At 35.5% G+C, this 21723-nt stretch overlaps 1 protein-coding gene across 1 annotated transcript in view; it reads right to left on the bottom strand.

Moving 5' to 3' along the window:
• The window catches only part of LOC110022243 (DExH-box ATP-dependent RNA helicase DExH1), a 76892-nt gene that overhangs the window by 12530 nt on the left and 42639 nt on the right, over window positions 1-21723 (bottom strand). The window contains exon 14 of the mRNA XM_020721082.1: window positions 8386-8572. Coding sequence (XP_020576741.1) covers window positions 8386-8572 — 187 coding nt within the window. The remainder of the gene's footprint in view (window positions 1-8385; window positions 8573-21723) is intronic.

Below are 21723 nucleotides of genomic sequence, written 5' to 3'. Positions count from 1 at the left end.
CACAAGTATCAGCTCTACTATACATTTCTTTAATGACTTGAATATAAGTCATATTAACACCATTCTTTTCTAGAACTCTACAAAGAGCTTCTCTTGAAACCTTATCGTAAGTTTTTTATAAATTAATAAAAACCTTATGTAGATCCTCCTTACTCCCTACACTTCTCCATCAGACCTTTCAATAAATGTATAGCTTTCATAGTAGACTTGATACTAATAATGAGAAATACTTGTATCACATGTTAACCTATGTTTGACTACCCTCTCCCATAATTTTAAAGAATGACAAATTAACTTAATTTCTCTACAATTTGCACACACTTGTGCATTTCATTTATTCTTAAAATGGGGACAAAAAAACTATTCCTCTACTCCTCGGGGATCTTTTTAGATTTTTAAAAAATATTAAAGAGTTTAGTAAGCCAAAAAACTATCAAATCTCCTAGATATTTCTACACTTTAATAAGGATATTATCATGTCATACAGAAGGGTTTTCTTTAAATTCCCTCAACTTTTTATAACTTTAATAAGGATATTATCATGTCATACAGAAGGGGTTTCTTTAAATTCCCTCAACTTTTTTTTTACTAATGCGACTGTAAAAATAAAAATTTCTATTATAATTAATAAAATTAAGATCACTAAGGACACTCATATTTTCAAAAACTTCTTTGAAAAGTTTATTAAAATAGCTCACTGATTTATGTTAAATATCTTTCAGTAAGAAAAGTACATTTTCATTTTCATTTTTAATACACTTTACGTGAATTAAATATTTACTTTTATTTTCTCTTTGTTTGGCTAGTTTATACATATAATTTTCACATTCTTTAGTGTAATCTATTATAAAAATCACTATAAGCAAAATTCTTAGCGTTACAAATTATTCTCTTAGACTCCCGATGGGCCACCATATAATTTTCCCAGCTCTCTACTCTTTACATTTTAGTCAAATTTTATAAAAATACATCTTATATTCTATCTTTCCTTGCACAATATTATTTCACAACCAAATATTCTTATTTATAAAAATTTTTCCTTCTGATTTTTCAAGAACAACTTTTGTCACTTATTACTTTATCTCACATAAAACTAGCTTCTTCATGAATATTCCAAATGTTGAAATCCTGGAGTTTGCTCACAAAAATAATTTTATGAGTCTTTTAGGTGACATCTTCTAATTATATGACAATGTTTTATTATATTCTCTTTCTTACAACTCTTCATCTTAAAATCTAGAACTAATACTCGATGGGGAGTACTTAAATTTTTACTTCAAAAGACCTTACAATTTTTACATTCTTGACGAACTCTTTTTTCTGATAAAAAAATAATCAATTAGTGTTTTATTGATTCATTCTTATAAATAATAATATGTTCATCCTTTTTCCTTAAATAAAGTGTTAACAATAATAAAATCATAAGCTAAAGTAAAATCTAATATGGTTTTACATTTTGCATTAATCACTCCAAAACCATAGCTACCATGAATATTTCTAAAATCTTCTATCACTCTAACAACATGTCCATTTAAATGTTCTCCAATAAAAAATTATTTCTTCAAGAGATATCATCTACATTAATTCTTGTAGGTCTTTGCAAATTTTTTTTTTTAACTATATTTAAACCTACTTGAGGAGTATAAACACTTATAACATTAAAAATCTTTCTCAACAACAATCTTTAGGGCTATATTATATCTTCAATTATATTAATTTTTACAATTTTATCTTTCAAACTCTTATCTATGATAACACTGTCATTTCTAGTGTGACTCCAACCTGACTACCAAAATTTAAAATTTAAGCTATCGATCTCCTTATTCTTTTCTCCAACTCATTTAATTCCTTAAATGCATAAGATATTTATCTTCTTATGAATAGTATTTATTAATTTCATTAATTTACATGTGAGGTACTTATATTCCAAGATCATATATTAATATTAGTTTTATGGACTAACTTATTTGTCTGCATCTGTTCATAATATGGAAACACTTGTTTATTTAACACTACACCTGGATGTCAGTATAACAACCCTTGCACACTTTTCACCATTTCAGGTCATAAAACACATCGTTTCAATAGGATACCTTAGAATTTACACTATGATTTAAAGAATTCATGTCATGATTTTTGACAAAAAAATTATGTTGGTTGTCGACTACCTAACGCAACTCTCCACGTTTCGCATCTGGGGCTTCAGACCTTGCAATGACAGTTTTCTTCAATTGCTCAGTGCTCAATAAAATATATCATTCTCCAGCTTGAACAATCTGATGTAATGTATCCAAAACTGTGATACTCGAAGCACTTCCTGATTGGGATAGATTTTGGAGTGTATTTGGGCTCCATATTTTCTCCACTTTGGATTGTTTTTCCTCAGGCTGATTTGGCTTGGATGCTCCACTAGATGTGCAATTGTTGTCTAATCCTTGGATTAAACTCTGCTTGTAAGGTGTGTCGGTCACCTTGTGACGTTTCTCCACTTTCAGAGCTAAGGTATAACCATAGAGTAGGAACAAATGCGACTACAATTACAACACATTACTGATAGTTGGCTTTATTCCTCCAAGATATCTTGTCATTGTGTGCTCCTTCGGTTCCACCATCTCATATTTTAGCATGAGTTGATCGAAATCAGTTGTATAATTCTTGACAAAAGAGGAGCAAAGGTATATACATAGAATACGTACTAATAATATTGCTATTACAACACATTACTGATAGTCGGTTTTAGTGCTCCAGGATATCTCGTCATTGTGTGCTCCTCTGATTCCATCATCTCATATTTTAGCATGAGTTGATCAAAATCAGCTGTGTATTCCTTCACAGAAGAGTCTCTCTGGAGTAAATTATGAAATTTTATGAACATGTCATGTCCGTAATTAGGAGAAGTTATTTATGATGCATCTCCCTACCATCTCTTGACAAGGTGGTGATCTTACTCTTTTCTTCTCACTGTTGAATATACTTCAGGTTCTCCTCTCACAAAAAAGTATTCTTCAAAAACTTGATACCAATTTAAGTCACTTGTCCTGGAGAATTTCTTTTTACTCAATAATGTCTTGTTTTAAGTCATTCAATAAAATCATCTGAATCAATACGACCTTTATAATCCAATAAATCCATCTTCACTCCAAAATCTTGGAGTTACATCTAATATTTCATGTCAAATTGCCATGGTACACTACAGAAAATTGGGCTAATTAGAGTCAGTTTTAGCGTAAAAAATTTTGACACAAATTATAACAAAAGAATTATGTCCACTTTACGGAGAAATTGATTAGCAACTGCTTTGTGTTGAAAACTATTGACAGTAAATATTTGCGGGGAACTTTGCGTCGACCATGTGTGTGACGCAAACTACATGCTTCGCGCTTCGCGTCGACATTTTGTCAACACAATACAATCACTTGATAGCATTGAAGGTTCAGTAAGGCCGACTCCAAAGATTTTGCATCAGCCTTGGTTTGACGCAAAGTCGATACATGTGCCCTAAAATTCTAATCCCGCACAACAAAGCCTCATTCACCTCTTTTACTATTCTATTGCTTAGGGCTCTGGCAACTCCGACGACCTTCCTTCTTCACAAAACATCCAACCATCGAGCATTCCTCATCTCCGATCTTTAGATAAAGTTTTCTTCTCTCTTGCGTGTTCCTTTCCTGAGATTTTTGGATTTTATTTTTTTTATTTTTATTTTTGTAAAAATTGAAGTTTCGGTTTCAGATATGTAATACATAAAAATTGTGTAGTTTCTATATAAAAATTGAAGTTTATGGTGCTAGATATGTAATACATAAGAATTATGTTGTTTGTATGTCTAAATTGAAGTTTGGGTGCTAGATGTGTGATGCATAAGAATTGTATGGTTTGTATGTAACTATTGAAGTTTAGGGTTAGATATGAAATACATAATAATTGTGTGGTATGTATGTAGAAATTGAAGTTCATGTATAAATATATGTAATGCATAAAAGTTACAAAGTTTGTATGTAAAGATCGAAGTTTGTGTGTTAGATCTATAATATAAGAATTGTTAGGTTTGTATGTGAAAATTGAAGTTCAAGTGTTAGGTTTGTACGTAGAAATTGAAGTTTAGATATATAAGACGTAAGAATTGTCTAGTTTGTATGTAGAAAGTAAAGTAGGTGTAAGATATGTAATGCATAAAAATTGTGTGGTTTGTATGTAAAGATTGAAACTTGGATGTTACATATGTAATATTTAAGAATTGTTATGTTTGTATGTTGAAATTGAAGTTTGGGTGTTAGATATGTAATGCATAAGAATTGTGAGGTTTGTATGTAGAAAATGAAATTTATGTGTAAAATATGTAATGCATAAGAATTCTGTGTATGTAGAAATTGAAGTTTAGGGCTAGATATGTCATACATAAGAATAGTGTGACTTGTATGCATATTAGAAATTGAAGTTTCGGCATAAAATATGTAAGGCATAAGAATTGTGTGGTTTGTATGTAGAAATTGAAGTTTAGGTGTTAGATATGTATTGCATAAAAATTGTGCGGTTTGTATGTATGTAATCCATAAGAATTGCGTGGTTTGTATGTATGTAAGTCATAAGAATTGTGTGATTTGCATGTAGAACTTGAAGCTTAAAGAGTTAGATATGTAATGCATAAGAATTGTGTGGTTTGTATATATGTAATACAGATGAATTATGTGGTTTGTATGTAAAGATTGAAATTTTGGTGTTAGATATGTAATAAATAAGAATTGTGTTGAATGTATGTAGAAATTGAAGTTTAGTTGTTAGATATGTAGTACACATGAATTGAGGGGAATATATGTCAAAATTGAAGTTTGGGAGTTAGATATGTATTGCATAAGAATCGTGTTTTTTGTATGTAAGTAATTCATAAGAATGGGGATGTTTGTATGTATGAAATATAAAAAATTTGTATGGTTTGTATGTCAAAACTGAAGTATATGTATTAGACATGTAATATAAAAGAATTGTGTTGTTTATATGTAGAAATTGACGATAGATGTTAGATATGTAATGAGATATGTGTGGATTGTATGAATGTAATACATAAGTATGTATGGAATACATAAGCATTGTATCGATTGTATGTAAAAATTGAAGTTTACGTATTATACATGTAATACATAAGAATTGTGTGGTTTGTATGTAGAAATTGAAGCTTAGGTGTTTAGATATGTAATGAGAATTGTATGGTGTGTGTGAATGTAATACATAAGAATTGAATTGTTTGTTTGTAAAAATTGAAGTTTAGTTGTTAGATGTGTAATGCATAAGATTGCGTGGTCTGTACAAAAAATTTGAAGTTTAGGTGTTGCATATGTAATGCACAAGAATTGTGTGTTGTTTGTATGTACAAATTGAAGTCTGGGTGTTAGAAATGTAATACATACAAATTATACATACGATTGATATTTAAATGTACTAATCTATAAATCTACATATAGACTGCGAAAGAATATTCAAAATTTGAGATCATGAATAATAATAAATTGTATCCATAAAAAAAAAAAGACTCGCTAACGAGTTATTGAATGGTGTAGAGGAATTTGTGCAAATAACATCAGAGCTGCTATTTATCTTTTGAAAGGCAAGTTTTGATGTCCTTCTGCGAAGCACAAAAACAAAATGTGGCTAACACCCGAAAAAGTCAAGTTGGATCTGTACCGCAAAGGATTTCAACCTGATTATTGGTATTGAACTGTACATAGTGATCAAACACAGAACATTGACTATAAGTTCAGTACGATCATGTTGGTGCCTCATCCCTCCAACAGAATACGATAATAACAAATGAATAAATAATTTATGATGCCCACAATGCTCATTTTGTTTGAGGTGTTCCTCATAATGATCAAACACAGAACCTTTGTGGACAAATTGTAGCACACATAAAAATTTATTAGTTTCACTGAGAATGTTGAGAATCAAATCTAATTTTAACATACCCAGTAAATAATTTAATCAAGTAGCAGTATTACTAAAGAAGACAAATCTTACAAAATATTTGGTTCCAAATGATCTTTATAGAATAAAAAAATTAGTATCGAAGTTATGGTTACTATTTAAGAAGATAGAATGATGTGTTAATGATTGCAAATTTCGTGGTTCTGTGAGATTTGATCCAAAGAGGCGAAAGAGTAAAAATAAAAAAAATATTTCGTACATACATCTCTTCTACTTATTGCTCATACCACGACTTTAAAGGCTATTTACTTCTATACGTACAGTTCCTCACATGACATGACAATATCAGATCTATTGATATTAATTATTTGAGTCATTCATCAACTGGAGAAGCTTGGAGACACTTCCATCATAGTTATGCTAACTCTACAGCTGAACCACGAAATAAAAAGCTTGGCTTATGTGTAGATAGGTTCACACCATACAGTCCGCTGCAACACCATACTCATGTTGATCAGTGATTATTACGTCATAGAATTTTTCCTCTGATATACGCATGACTACGTCGTTCTTATTTCTTACGTTGATCATACCAAATTCACATAGCCCAAAGAAAAAAGTTGGTATCTACTTGCAAACTCTAATAGATGAGTTTCAAATGTTGTGAAAAACAGATGCATTGACTTATAATATTGCTACAAAATAGAATTTAAAGCTAAAAATTACTTTTGTGGAAGATTAATGATTTATCGATTTATGAAAAGATATCTTATTGGAGCACTACATGAAAATTTGACTTGTTCTTATTACATGGATCTGTCAAAGTATTTACCTTGAAACATGAAAAAAAATTCTTAGTTTGATTGTCATTGAAGGTTTCTAGCTCACGATCACCTATTAAAAGGAATAGAGATATATTTTTCAAAAATAGAGTTGAAAAATCAAGTCGTTCTTTTATGGCAAAATATTAATGAAAAAAACAAAAAACACCAAGAGACGAGAACTAGCTTCAATTTGTCTTCTTGATTTCGGAATTACACATATTTGAACAATGCGGAATATTTTCTAGGATCTTCCATACTGAAGGATTAATTTAATTAGATATAATCTCAATGATATGCATATTGAGAATAATATTTTTTATAATATCTTCAACATACTAATAGATATTAAGAGTAAAATTAAAAATAATGTCAAAACAAGATTTTACTTAAAGGAGTATTGCAATATGAGAGGGATAAAACTTTTTTTAGATAAATGCATATAAACTAATAAAGCCTAAAACTCTATACAATGAAGAACAATATGTGAATGAATGCATTTCTTTGAAGTTTCCTAATGCATATGTGTCAAACTTGAGCCGTTAAGTTGACTTGGAAATAGAGAAGGTATTAGGTATGAAAAATCATGACTGCCACATTTTTTTTAGTGCTTACTACTAACTATATTTAGTGCTATGCCAAAAGTCAATACTTAATCATTGATCAAAATCAGTTCATTCCTCAAGGAGTTGTACGCGAGGACTCCGACAGCCGAGTTGTTAAAAAATCTTGATGTGAGTATTTCGTAAATATTATGTAAACTCGAGAAGATATTTTCTTATGGTTTATGTGACAATATGAAGTATATGCCAACACATCAATGCAATGAAGCTACACTTGATGGATAGATGTATCTCTTTGAGAAATATGTCCTGTTGATGTCTTACATTATATGGTAAATGAATTCCTACCATAATTATTATATCAGAACCTAGAGGCAACCCTAGTTCTCCTCAACATCCAAAACCCTAATTTCGAGCGCTCAATTTTCACCTAACCCAATTTCAAGACCACTTAAGTCTCCTCCCCTCTCCCTCAAAGTCTTAAACTCCAACCTCCCTTCAAGCCCCTTAACCACTATACTCGAACTATTTTTCTACATTAACACAAAAAATAAATCCCCTACCATAAGAAACCTCTAAATCTTTCAAAATAAAATCCAATATAACTTTGCCCCATCAGTCTATATCCTCTCAAAAGGCCTCCACCATATCTCCCTATCCCATTGCAAAAACGAGAGCTCTACCTTTCTAAAAGGTTCACCATCTGCTCTTTAACGAAGCGCCTATCAAAAGAAATAAAAAAGACAAAAAAAAGACTTCTAAAATATGTATTAATTCAGTTGTAGTATACAAGTAGCAATTAATTTTCAAAAGTTTTATTTAAACCCAAAAAAAGAAAAGTGGGACCTCAATAGCAAGGATTCAAAAATTGTTAGAGTTTTAATTAAACTTAAAAAAAATAAACGCGTGACATCAATAGCAGTGATTCCAAAAAAGTTTATAAGTTTTAATTAAACCGAATAAAAGAAAAGTGTGACTCCAAAAACAAGGATTCAAATAACGCAATATAGGCACAAAAGAATGAATTTTATGAGAAAGTTGAATACATTGAAATAATTCACTAAATTATGAAAACACTGCACCTTAATTCCTTTAGTTTTGTTGACAAAGCCAATGTCAGATAATAGATCAAGAAATTGGTTTCGCATGTCATCCATCATTTGCAATGTTAATGGTGATAGAAAATTCTCCCAACAGAAAGCACGGTCTTGTTTAGCTCGCTTTGCATCTTTCCATGTATCAAAAGCCTTAAGAAGAGCAATGTGATCACTGCAAAAGAAGTTACTACATCACTTTTGAAAAACATATAGCTAAAGAAAAAGAAAATCAAAATTCTTTTCATGATCTATAGATAAGTTGCGACACATTTTCAAATAACACAATAATTTGCTTAAAAAATTATTGAGACCACCATCTACGGCACCGTCCGCACCTCATGCTCCACCGAATCGATGTTGAGTCCGTGAAAATAGTTTGAAGACTTATATGCCATAAGACCAAAAGGAACAATTTAGTTATTTGTTAGTTATTATCGTGGGGCATAAATAGGGCTTAATATGTTTAGTTAGGGATATGTGAGATTGTTCCCTTGAATCTTAGAGTTACAGTTTTGGAGATATCGCATATCTCTCGAATTATATTTTTTAGGAATAGGGCTTAATATGTTTAGTTAGGGATATGTGAGATTGTTCCCTTGAATCTTAGAGTTACAGTTTTGGAGATATCGCATACCTCTCGAATTATAGATAAGAGGATTAGGGACTGGGAGAGATAGCCTACCTCTTGAATTGTAGATGTTTATCTTTTATGTATTTTGGTTGTGTTCTTCGGTATTGGTAAGATAAAAATATTTTATTTTGCCCTAATTTCTGTGAAAGTCCATATCACATTGGTATCAGAGCATTGGGTTGTTGCTCCCCTTTGTATCATGTTGAAATCATTGAGGCATCCGTCATTGCGAACTTTCTTAACTGAATGTCGTGATTCGAGATAGCTGAGAAACTAACATAGTGATCGTGATGTGCCCTAGTTGTGATACAATGGTGATTCAACTCTAGAAAGCAAAGGATTGGTATCAACATTGGGATCGCGATGCGCCCTAATTGCGATACAATAGCGATTCGATTCTAGTAAGTAATTTATATGAAATCTATCAAATTGGTATCATAGCATTTGGCTGTTGCACCTTCTCGTATCATGTTGAATCGTCGAGGCGTTCGTCATTGAGTGCCTTCATGATTGAATCTCCCGAATAGAGCTAGCTGAGAAACCAACATCGGGATTCGATTCTATAAAGCAAAGAAGGGGATCCCGGCATACAAGGAGGACCTAACCTTGAAATATAATCACAATTTGAGGTCGAGGATGGGATCACGGCTTAAAACGTAGTGACACACACAATTCGGGCTACTTGGGAAGTCAACGGTGGGATCTCAGTGCACAGAATTTCAACCTCCGTGATTGAAAACTGACTTGGGAGTAATGGCGGACAAGAAAGTAGATTGTCTTGAAGGAGAAATTAGAGGGCGAGTTAAGTTACATCAAATATGGGATAGAGGAATGCTTCTCGGCTATAGAGTGGCAGTTCTTCGTCTTGGAAGGACGATTATGCCTATAGATGGGAGATTTATGGTCCTAAAAGAATGATGAAGATCGTGGACTTACACGCAAACTCGTCGCCGCCTGCTGCATGATTGAGCAAGGTAGTGACGACGTCTGGAGTAGACTTGAGCGACATCGATCAAAAGGATTCACGTGTCATTAGAACGGTATCACCACCTTAAGAGGATCTCGAGCAAAGGAATTGAGAGCAAACTCGAGTGGCAACACTTGGAAGGAAGAGTGCAACATCCGGATGGCTGGAATAAATTAAAGCATGTGGGATCGAGTGAAGAAGACAAAAGTGAATTGGAGCGGAAACATCTAGATGGAATTGCGCGATATCTAACGGTTTGCAAAAAGCGAAAGCAGGCGGAACAAGACGGCGTGAGAGTCGAGACTATAGAAGGTCGATTTGAAGGATTTCAGTATAAAACAGAGAACCACAGTGGGTGGAAACCTGACAGAGAACTACATACATCTACGTCAGTGTCTTTTGATGCGACTACCTTCTGGGATAAAGGCAATTTAGGAGTTTATAGGGACCAGACTTAGGGAAGAAGGGAAATCAATATGGGTCAAGGAAGATAAACAAACCCTCTTTTCATGGGAGAAATGAGCTTTGATTAAGAAATTTGAGGAGATTCGCGCAAAAGGAAACTAAAGATATTTGAGACCTCAAAAGGGTTTAGAGAATTTCTTGAACTTACAGAAAAATATTGAAAGTTTGTGAATGGTTGAAATTCAATTGTGTGGTTGTTGATGGAGAAATTGAAGGACAACTTTCAGTGGAGGAAAGCGGCAACCATAATTTTTAAGAAGTTAAAGAAGATGATCATGACGAGTGTACCAGTGTCTGTGTTACCTGCTTTCAACCAACCTTTCTTTGTAGAGATGCTTCAGGCTATCGATTACGCACTGTCCTCAATATGTTAGTTTATGAGTGAGAGTCATACAATTTGATCCAGCAGGAGTTTTTTCTCTTATAGTTTGAGGACAATGTGACCTTTTTGGGAGGGAAGTAATGTTAAACCAGTGCCTACAGCATTGTTTGTCTCGTGCTCTACTGACTCGACGTCGAGTTGGGATGTCAATTCGGGTCACCAGTTTGGGTTCAGGTTTGACCCGAATAAGGTCAACCCGAATCCGACCCGAATAAAAACATGTTGAAACTAAGTCCCAAACCCGAGCTTGACCCGCTAACCAAAACCATACCCAAAATTTTGTGCTTATTTGGGTTATATTTGGATTTTCGGGTTCAACCCGAACTCGACCCAAACAATAAACAGGTTGAATTCGCTGACTCGAACCAAACTCAAAAAATATTCAACCCTAACCCGGATTTTTTGAGTCGAGTTCGAGTCGTGTTAGTATGTCGGGTTAATTTTTGACATCCCTAACGCCGAGCCCACCAAAATAGTTCGAAAACTTATGTTAGGCGTAAGACTAAAATGAGCAATTTAGTCATTTGTTAGTTATTATTGGGAGTATAAATAAGACTTAATATGTTTAGGGTTAAGGATGTGTGATTGTTGCGGTTAGGTATTTGTAAAATATCGCATACCTCTCAAATTGTATAAAATAACCAATTTTTGAAAATTGCATAAAATTTTTCGTAACATATAATATACCCCAATTTCCACACCCCTCGGATTTCCACCAAAATAATTTTATAAAAGTCTACGTGTCAAATCGAGCAATTTGATATATAATAACATATATAAATTATAAATACATTGAAAAAAAAATTTTGAAGTTCTAAACATTATTAAATTAAATGAAACCTTAATTATCCTAAATCTCTCCTTAATCACATCGTCACTATAGCTAACCGGCCTAATCCATGCAGTATAATCGTCGAATAGGGTAATCATCCATCCTGAGCTCATGAATTTTCTCATCCCCTCCTTCGTTACCCCCTTCATTTCTCGGTTTTGCTCGCTCAACCTCCCTTGCTCTTTGCTTCGCTCGGCAAAAGATCAAAGGGGGGAGTTTCGATCGCTACAAAGCCTACAGCCGCAAGTAGAGGCAACCGAGTGGCCACATGGTAACCCGCAACCCACTCCCCGCTTCAAATTTCCTCTCCCGACCCTTCCTCCTTTTCGATTCCTCTTCCTGTTAGACCTCACAAGCATCCAGCGTTTCCAACACTGTAGCAGAGTCGCGCAGAAGAGGCGAGCGGCCCACACAAAGCCACATATGGCATTTTAGGGCTCTAGGATGAAATCTTAAGGTGTGAAACCATATTTCATGTTATTTGAGACTTTCATTTCCTTTTTGTTTTCATTTTGAGATTTGCCTCATTTTTCGTGCACTATTCGTTTCCAGTAGTCATCGAAGGCGTTGATCTTGTGTCAGAAGAATCATAAGTGGATTTCGAGTTTTCATAGGGGTTTTAACACAAAATCAGCAAAAGCAAAGAGGAGATTAAGAAGATAGGAAGAGGAAAAGATATTTGGCACTTCGAAAAGGCAGACTTGTGCCGAGAAGCCTAGTGGAGGTAAGAAAGTTACTTTTTGGATTAAATTTCATTATGAACTAATATATTCTGAATTGCTAAGTCTTTTAAGATTTCAAGTTGGTTACCTAAAGTGACGAGTTCGAGGGAAGCATGTAGAAGATCATCCCTGGTAAATAATCATACGCTAATTTAAGAGAAATAATTTAATTTAAAGAAATTACTTTAATCGTAAAGTTTAATATTATGTTTTATAAGTTATTAAGCTCAATACATAACTCACCGCAACCTCCAGCTAGTCATTGAAAATTAAGGCTTTAGCATGGCAACTGTGGTGAATAATTATGTGTTTAAATTTCAGTAATCTTCTATATTTCAGATTGTATGTCAAACTCAATGGATGCCCGAATTTAATTAGATTCTTTATATTGTTAGAAAGGAAAGATATGCATGATAAGCATAATAAAAAAAGATGTGCATGCATAAAAGATATACATAAGATGAATGGTATGTAGATACACATTATATGTAAGATAAGCATATATAAAATATATGCATAATATAATTAAGATATATGTATGAGATAGATATATGAATGATATAAAAGATATGCATGATGAATAGTTGCACAACAGAGAATTATGCATGTTAGTTTCAGAATAATGTATGCATGAAGAATGAAATAGTTTATATATGAATGTTTGTATTTGCATGTTCAGAGGAGTATTATACCCCCTTATAGTACAGATAGTGTAAGCCAATGTACCTGCGCGTAGATTTTTTCTACCACCCAAACAATTGTAATAATTAATTCATTAATTGTTGTATCGATGGGATAATATCGATCAGGGGAAAGTAGACTGAAGTTTAGCTCCCCACACAATTGTGATGTTTACATTGTTAATCGTTGTGCCGACGGGCTAATATTGGTAGGAGACAGGTAAAATTTTTTCCACCCTAGACAATTGTGATGTGTAGATCGGTAACCGCTGTGCCGAAGAGAGCCAACAGGACAATATCAGCCAAGGGTGTGTTATGTTTGTTGATGGTGATCCTCACAGAGACAGATGTGTGTAAAGTATAAAGTGAGTAAATAAAAGGTATATGCTTATAGAAGATTGATATGTTCATTTAGAAAAAAGGTTATTGACACATGCATTAACTTATATTCAATTGCTTATATAAATATGACAAACAAGCATATTATCAAATTTCTCATAGACTTGCATGCATATTGAATTCCTTTCTTGGATTACTATAGTTTAGAAGTGTCGTTACTCATGACTTATCTTTAAATAATTTATTACGTTGCTTTCATATTATTTTTTTGGTTTTAAACTTTGGAAAAAGAAGAACATAAAAGGATCAAATGTGTATAGAAGACGAGAACAAATAGAAATATATAAATTTCTACTTATTAATTTTAATTATTTTTTTTAGTGGTTCTCACGTACTTTTTGCATATTAAACTGCTTGTAATAGAAATGAATAACAGAGATTTATCGTCCGACCGTCTGTTCTCGTCTTAGTTGACTTAAAGCCCTGATGTGGTTCATGACATTGTAGATGCTAGGGTTAGAGTTTGGGAGAGATCACCTACCTTTCAAATTGTAGGTATTTATTATTTATGTATCCGAGTTGTGTTATTTAGTCTTGGTGAAATAAAATATTTTATTTTTCCTTAATTTCTGCAAAAGTTCCTATCATGATTTTGCACCAAAACTACAAGAAAGAGCAAATGACGTCACATAAAATACATGCGGGGACCAAGATTTTAACCTATAGTTAATTACCAATCATCACAATCAATCCCTTGTTTTTCACAACGGGATATTTACATTATCAAGTAAATTACTCCTAAGAATAAAAACTTTCATGCAGACAAAACAACCTCACCAAAATCCAAAAGATGGGTAGATAAGAAGTTCGCCAGAAAGAAACATAGTAGCAATGGCACCGTAAGGCTAGAATGAGCACTAGACATCCATCTGGATAATATAAAACTGGGAGGATGGAAGAATTGTGATTTTAAATATTTACAAATCAAATATTATAAAATGAAAAGTGCATTTTCTTTCCCTCACTGAGGTGTGATGACCTTTATGTGCATGGAATGACAGCGACCTTTATGTGCATGGAATGAAAGCTTTAGCTAAAGTGCCTTTCCCCACGTGCAATGCAGGTTATAGGTTTTTCAGCAGGAACAGATGTGCCATTTAATTGTGAACTTTCAGTGAAATTGTAAGGCTAGAACTTTTAAGTTCTAACTATCTCTCAAACGAAGTCTCTCTTCCAAGTAAAAAAGAAATCCAGCCAAGCAATTCTCTCTGATTCGTTAAGTTTTGGTGGAGGCTTTCCCCAAACTAAACTACTAGAAGTATGAAAAGCAAAAATTATTATTCGAAGCAAATAAGCAGTAATAAAGTCATAGTAAAAAAGAAATACAATAACAAACACACAACACTAACTAGTCAATTAAAGCGGATCCCAAGAATGGTGACCAGTGAAAGAGGTTGTGAGTTGGTCATGAGTGCGAACGAGAAGGGAGTCGGCTGCAGGGAAAAGGTTGGGGGCGTGAACTGCAGTGTGAAGTTGTATGGGTTGGGGTAGCAATTAGGTGGCAGTGAGCTGGTTCGGCAAGGCTAGAACAGCAGCTAGGATGCGGGGGAAGGGATTCCGTGAGGCTGGTAAAGTAGAGAAGTGGCAGGAAAGGAATTGTTTGGGTGTTCGAAGGTGGCGGCGATAAATGGCAGCAAGGTGGGAGGAGCTAGGTGGTAGACAGCCGGAGGAAAAGAGCAAAAAGGGTGTTTACTAGGCGGTCCCAGCGAATAGGGTAAATGGCGGCGGCGAAGGGAAGGGTGGTGGGCTGCGAGATAGCTAAGGGAGGGCTATCCCAGGGCTATCGCAGCGAGGGGGTTGTCTGAAAAGGGGTTTCGGAGGAGTTGAATGATATAAATATCCCTACGAAATTGAGCTACAACTAGAGCGCCGCTTGGATAAGGTCAACATCTCGGACGAGATGCAGCCAGAGCATTACTCATCGTTGGATACAACCCTAGAAGGGATAACAGCCCACGATGGGTGATTTGGACAGAAATCTAAAATTTGGAACATAAAAACTGAACCTAAAACAACAAAAAGACGTTTATAATAGGTACTAGTAGTTCAAATAAGAAGGAATTAAAATTAGAAAGGGAATAGAAAAAAGCAAGGAATAGAAGAGGAAGGAATACAAATAGAAAATGAAGAGTAATAGGCAAGGAAGAGAAATAGGCAAGGAAGAGAAATAGACAAAAAAGAAAAGTAGAAAAGTGATGGAAAAGGAAGGAGGTAGACAAGGAAAGTGCTAAAAAAGGAAGGGGCTAGACAAGGCAAGGAATCAAATAGAAAAAAAGAGGCTAGACCGCGGTACTATAGCAGCTACAGTATCTCTCGGCAAGCTCCAGCGTCACTCTTCTAAGTAAAAAAAATCAGGCCAAGCGTACCTCTATGATTCATTAGGTTTTAGTGAAGGCTTTTCCAAAGATAAACTACTATAAGTATGAAAAGCCAGAAAAATGTGAAAACAATTTATCATTAAGCAAATATTAAAATAAAAAATTTGATGCAATTTAAATTTCTATATTTGGGTGGTTGGGGGACAGGAGAAGGGTGGGGAGGATGGGCGTACTATTTTTTATCAAATTTACTGGAGTGAAACTTAGCTATTTCAATTTCTTATTTAGTTTATACCTACAAATATTATGTTACATTAACAATATTTGGCAATGATGGTCACTATTCAAATATTTAAGTGCTTAGATTAAATGCCACACAAGGACTCTCAGGCATGTAATAGCCAGGACTTGCGTACAAAGTTTTTCTAGAACTAGTAAGTCACTTGTTTTACTAAAAACATATCTTCTTAGTAGCAAAAAAAAGCGACCTAGCTCCATTGTCTCAATTCAACTTTATTATTAGCTAGGTAGGGTTGAGCTCATTGAAGATATGTGGTCATTGAATTGAGATTAGATCTACACAGAGAGTTAGATGGAATTAAGTTCACCAAAAATAGACATCTAATATTAAAGAAGGATATGACCAAAGAAGATCATAGAGTCATGCGCTAACAATTGAAGAGCTCATCACACTACCAGAGAGATCGCTAGCATATATATATATATATATATATATATATATATAGTTATAAAATGGTGGTATCTTCATCGATCACGCTCTGCTAGGGTTTCTCCTTTATGGCGAACCCTGGTTTCTGCTGCACTGCATGCTCTTCGTCATGCTCGTCATTTCATCATTTTCATTTGTTTCGCCTGTCATCATGCGTCGTCTTCATCCTGACCTGGCTACTCGTCCTTTGTTGTCTCGAGATCGAAGGGCTCGCGTTCGTCTGGCTCGGGTTCTGCGGCGTCATGCACCTTCGGCTTCTTCGACCTTCGACCGCATTTGCGTCTTCTGTCACGTTTGTGTCTTTCAGCTTCCATAGGAGCGGTTTCTCTTTCCCTACTTTGATGGGTGCGCTCTCTCCTTTTTTGGTTGAACCCAGCAAAATCTCTTTCGCCAATGTGCTAGGTAACCGTCTGAAGGAGTCGGTTGTTGTCTTCCCGTCAAGTTATAAGGAAAATCGTAATGGTATTGGTGACTTCCCTTTTGTTAAGAAGGTGCGTAGGAAGGATGGAAAAGCATCATTTTTTTTCTCTAATTTAGAAATTTCAACATTGGCTGAAAAATACAATTTTGCTCTTATGAAAAAATTTCAGTGGAGGCACCCTCCATGGAAGTTATCAGAAAGAGTTTTGAAAATCTCAAACAAGTAGGAAAGTGGAAAGTGAGACTTCTTGATGTGAGGCAGGTGTTAATTCAATTAACAATGGCTAAAGACTACGCTAGAATTTTCTTTAAAAAATATCTTAACATTGCAGGAAAGTCAATGAAGTTGCTCAAGTGGTCTCCTGATTTTGACCCAAACCATGAACCTCTCACTGTATCAGTATGGTTTAGTTTACCTAGTCTCAAGCAGCATCTATTTAGTCATCAGGTTCTCTACTCTATCGAGGTCATACTTGGGAATTCTATGAAGCTAGATCTACTCACCTTCAATCTAACCAAACATTCTGTTGTCAGAACCTGATATTACAGAAGTCTGGCTGGGCACAACATATAATGAAGTTGTTCAAGTGGTCTCCTGATTTTGACCCAAACCATGAACCTCCCACTGTATCAGTATGGTTTAGCTTACCTGGTCTCAAGCTGCATCTATTTAGTCATCAGGTTCTCTACTCTACTTGGCTCATACTTAGGAATCCTATGAGGCACAACATATAATGAAGTTGCTCAATTGGTCTCCTGATTTTGACCGAAATCATGAACCTCCCACTGTATCAGTATGGTTTAGTTTACCTGGTCTCAAGCTGCATCTATTTAGTCATCAGGTTCTCTACTCTATTGGGGTCATACTTGGGAATCCTGTGAAGCTAGATCTACCCACCTTCAATCTAACCAGACCTTCTTTTGTCAGAAACTGATATTACAGAAGCGTGTTTGGGCACACCATATAATAGATATTGGCAGCAAATTGTCATGGAACATAGACCCTTTTATTGTACACATTGTAAGATGTTTGGGCATATACCCTTAACAAATGTTAGAGGCACCACCCTAACTTGAAACCTAAAGCTCAAATGCATAAGGATGTGTCTAATGCCAATACTCTGGACACATCTTCTCCACCTGTGGAGGAATTTACCATAAGACAGGAGTTGGTGTCTGATTTTGCCCCTGGGGACCCCCCTGACAATATTCTTTATGTTTCTGCGATTGATGTGTTGACAGATGGTTCTGCTGGGCAACCTGCAGCTTCAAACCTTATTGAAAACAATACTGAAGAATCTTTATCTTCAGAAGACAATGTTCGGACCGATAATCATGAGAGCCTTGCAGCTCCTCATCTTCAAGAAGCAATTCATATTTCGCATACACTAGAACCAATCGTTGTTGCAACGGTTGACAATCTTTCTACTGCGATTCTATCACCTCAACAGAACGAGCAAGTCGTTATTGTTAGTCAGGCGCAAAAGACTCATCAGCTTATACATGTCCGACAATCTGTTGACCAACACACTGATCAGATGAGCTAGTTTTCGGATGAGGAATGACAAGTTTACAAATCCAAGAGGAAGAAGAAAATGAAGGCCCACTCGAGCTCCGGAACTTAATGGATGATACATTGGTTACTTCGGGTAATGACACGCAATTCACCAATTTGTTAGCTGGCTCTCTTCCTAGAACTAGAGGCAGAGGCAGGAAAAAAATGGACCATCCATAACTACTTGTTTCTGCGATTTGGCGGTTTTGGTTTATTGGGGCTTACATGTTTCTTTTTTTTTTTTTGATTTTTGTGTTATGCCGTGTGGGTAGGGTGCTTTTTTTGGGCCCACTCAGATACTTTATTTGTATCTTTTCGTAGGTTTTTATAAAATATATATATATATATATATATACATAGACGCGCGCACAAACACACAGATATGGCTCACATGTTAGGAAAAACATGTGATGCTCAAAACAAAAGAATCAAAAGGTGCCACAAGTTTAGAGACTTAAACCACATTAAGATATCTTGGTTTCAACAAAGTTTGCTAAAAGAGTGCTTTGATGGCAAAGCGGTGAGACATGAGCCAGTTAAACTTAGGATCATAGTCACGCTGGATGAATTGATGAAGCAAGTATTTCATGCAATCAAGCACTTAAACATTTTGTGAGAAGCGTGTGGGAGAAGGACAACAGTGCTATGGCTTTGCAATGAATAACTTGATTTTGTTCTTTGCAATGTCTTTAGTCTATTCCTTAATATGAGAAGCAATGAGCCCTTGCCGGACAACAATTTGAGCCATCATTCTCACGCAAAAGCCTTTGAGCTTCTGCCACTCAATCGTACACCACGTGCTTTAACCTGCAACAATCATAACCTCTATTTATGCAGCCGTGACAACTAACCAACAAAGGTGAATGAAATAGAACCACAACTTCAAGTTGCAATTGTCATAACTTTCAATCAGTAGCAACTAGGTAACCTCACACAAGTTTCACGACCAACAACTCTCTTTTCCCATTACCTTGATCACAAAATTCTTTAAATAAGGTATATAACACATTTTTATTCGAATTTATAGCAAGTTTCAAGTCATTTATTAAGCAATCCATGTTCGATGATTTTTAATAATTGTATCATTATATTTGTTGAATATTATCACTTATTGTGGTTTATATATATATGATACATTGACAAGGAGGCTCGGGGCTAAACAGGTTCAACAAGGGGTAGGAGCTAAACCATCCTCCCTCTTTCCATTGGGCGGGAATTTTCCTCCCATTCTTTTATATTTTCTCGCCTATATATCTATTATAAATATGAGTGTTTGTTGTCCAAGGTTTGCAGCTAAAGTTATTTTCTGATTCCAATTTGTGAGGACAGTCGACATCATCCTATTTTACCCTCAAGGGTTTTATCAGACGGTTAAGATGGTGCTCCAGCTATATCCCTCTCCCCGGTGGTAATTATCTTCTCTAACTATCACCTACAACCTCCCTCCATGCTGCCAACCGTTGTTATCTAGTAATCCAGCCAACGACATGCATCTCACATGTCTTCCAGATCTTGTTGTTATGCCTTCCAGCCTCCCTTCCACACTCCCAAAACTTCCCTGGCCCTGCTGCCACCTCTGAAGACCTTTCTCAGCTGCAGGTTTCCAGCAAGCCCCGGCTTTTCAGCCATCAATCACCCTTGCAGCATCTCCCTCCCGTCCTCGTTGTAGACCTGCTCTCCCCTCCAAAAGCCGCAATCCATCCCAACTCGTCTCCCCCTACCTGTCACCCATTCTTCATAGCCAGCCCGCAGCGTTCCTTCCAACCACTGCTGCTCCGCGCCATACCACTCCTAAACCTTCCTAATGCCATCACCTTCCATCCCACATACAACAGCAACACCACCACCCCGATCCACACCCTAGCTTTGTACAACTGCAACATCACCATCGCGATCCACGCCCTAACTTTGTGTTTGTATCGTGTTTTTTATTGCAAGTGTTGTTACTTGTAATCCCTTAAAATTTAGAGATAATATTTTTATTTCCTATTGAAGGTTTGGATCTCTTCGTCCAGTATCATTTGGTATCAAGATTAAAGCCCAACCCTAGTTCCATTATAGAATTTCCTAGCATCCACCCCTACGCAAGCCACCTCAACTAAACTTTTTCTTTTTTATTCCCAAACCCTAGTCAAATTTAGACCTAACCCTAACTCCCCTTGATGATTTTCAAAGTCAAATATCATAAATTACTTTTCCTACACCTTCAACAAGTCTCCTACACCCTCTTTCACCTCCCAACCTAAAATTATAATTATGTCATCAAGTAGATACATGTCTGAGCCTTCGCGGGAAGAGATGCGGCGGGAAATTCGTTGGCTTCAATGAAGGCTTACAGACATTTAGGATGAAATCCAATAGGAGGTTACCCTCGACCGTGATTTGGAGATTCGAAGGGGAGAACGAAAGAATCTGAGGACAAAGTGGGAGACACAATATCAGTTTCTACCAGCTTACTACAGATAGAATCTTCATATTCTAGCTTCAAAAGTGGAGAGACCACACTACCGAGCGACCCCCAAAACATGTAATAGGCAAAGGTCCATCTCAAGATCTTATAGCCAGACCAGAGGAGTGCACAAGACAATTTTGTCAGAGGACAAACTGATTCAGAATAGAGAACAGGTGAGATCAGGTCGCATCCCTAAATATGCTAAAGCGAGGAAGTGTTACAAATGCCATGGATTTGGGCATGTGGAATCAAAATGCATAACCAGGGGAGAAGTGTTTCAATGAGCAGGGTCAACAACAAAAACAACAACAAAGCCTTATTCCCACTACGTGGGGTCGGCTACATGAATCCTTTTTCTCCAATGTGTCCTATTTAGTGTCATATTTTCATTTAGTTCTAGTAAATTAAGATCATTTTTAATACAATAAGCCCAAGTCTTCCTAGGTCTACCTCTGTCTTTCTTAACACTGGTCGAATTTAAAACATCTACTCTCCTAATCGGATCATCTAATGGTCGACATTTAATATGACCAAACCATCTAAGACAACTTTCTCTAATTTTGTCTTTCACAGGAGCTACACCAACCCTATCACGAATATATTCATTCCGCATTTTGTCTCTAAGTGTAAAGCCACTCATCCACCTAATCATTCTCATCTCGGCAACACTTAACTTATTATTATGCTTCTCTTTTAAAGGCCAACATTCACGCCATAAAGCATTGCAGGTCTCACCACCGTCTTATAAAATTTTCCTTTCAGTCTTAGCG

The sequence above is a fragment of the Phalaenopsis equestris genome, unplaced genomic scaffold (genome assembly GCF_001263595.1).
Source record: "Phalaenopsis equestris unplaced genomic scaffold, ASM126359v1 Scaffold000175, whole genome shotgun sequence".
Classification (NCBI taxonomy): Eukaryota; Viridiplantae; Streptophyta; class Magnoliopsida; order Asparagales; family Orchidaceae; genus Phalaenopsis; species Phalaenopsis equestris.
Note: the sequence above shows the minus strand (reverse complement) of the source record. Positions and strands in the feature narration are given on the sequence as shown.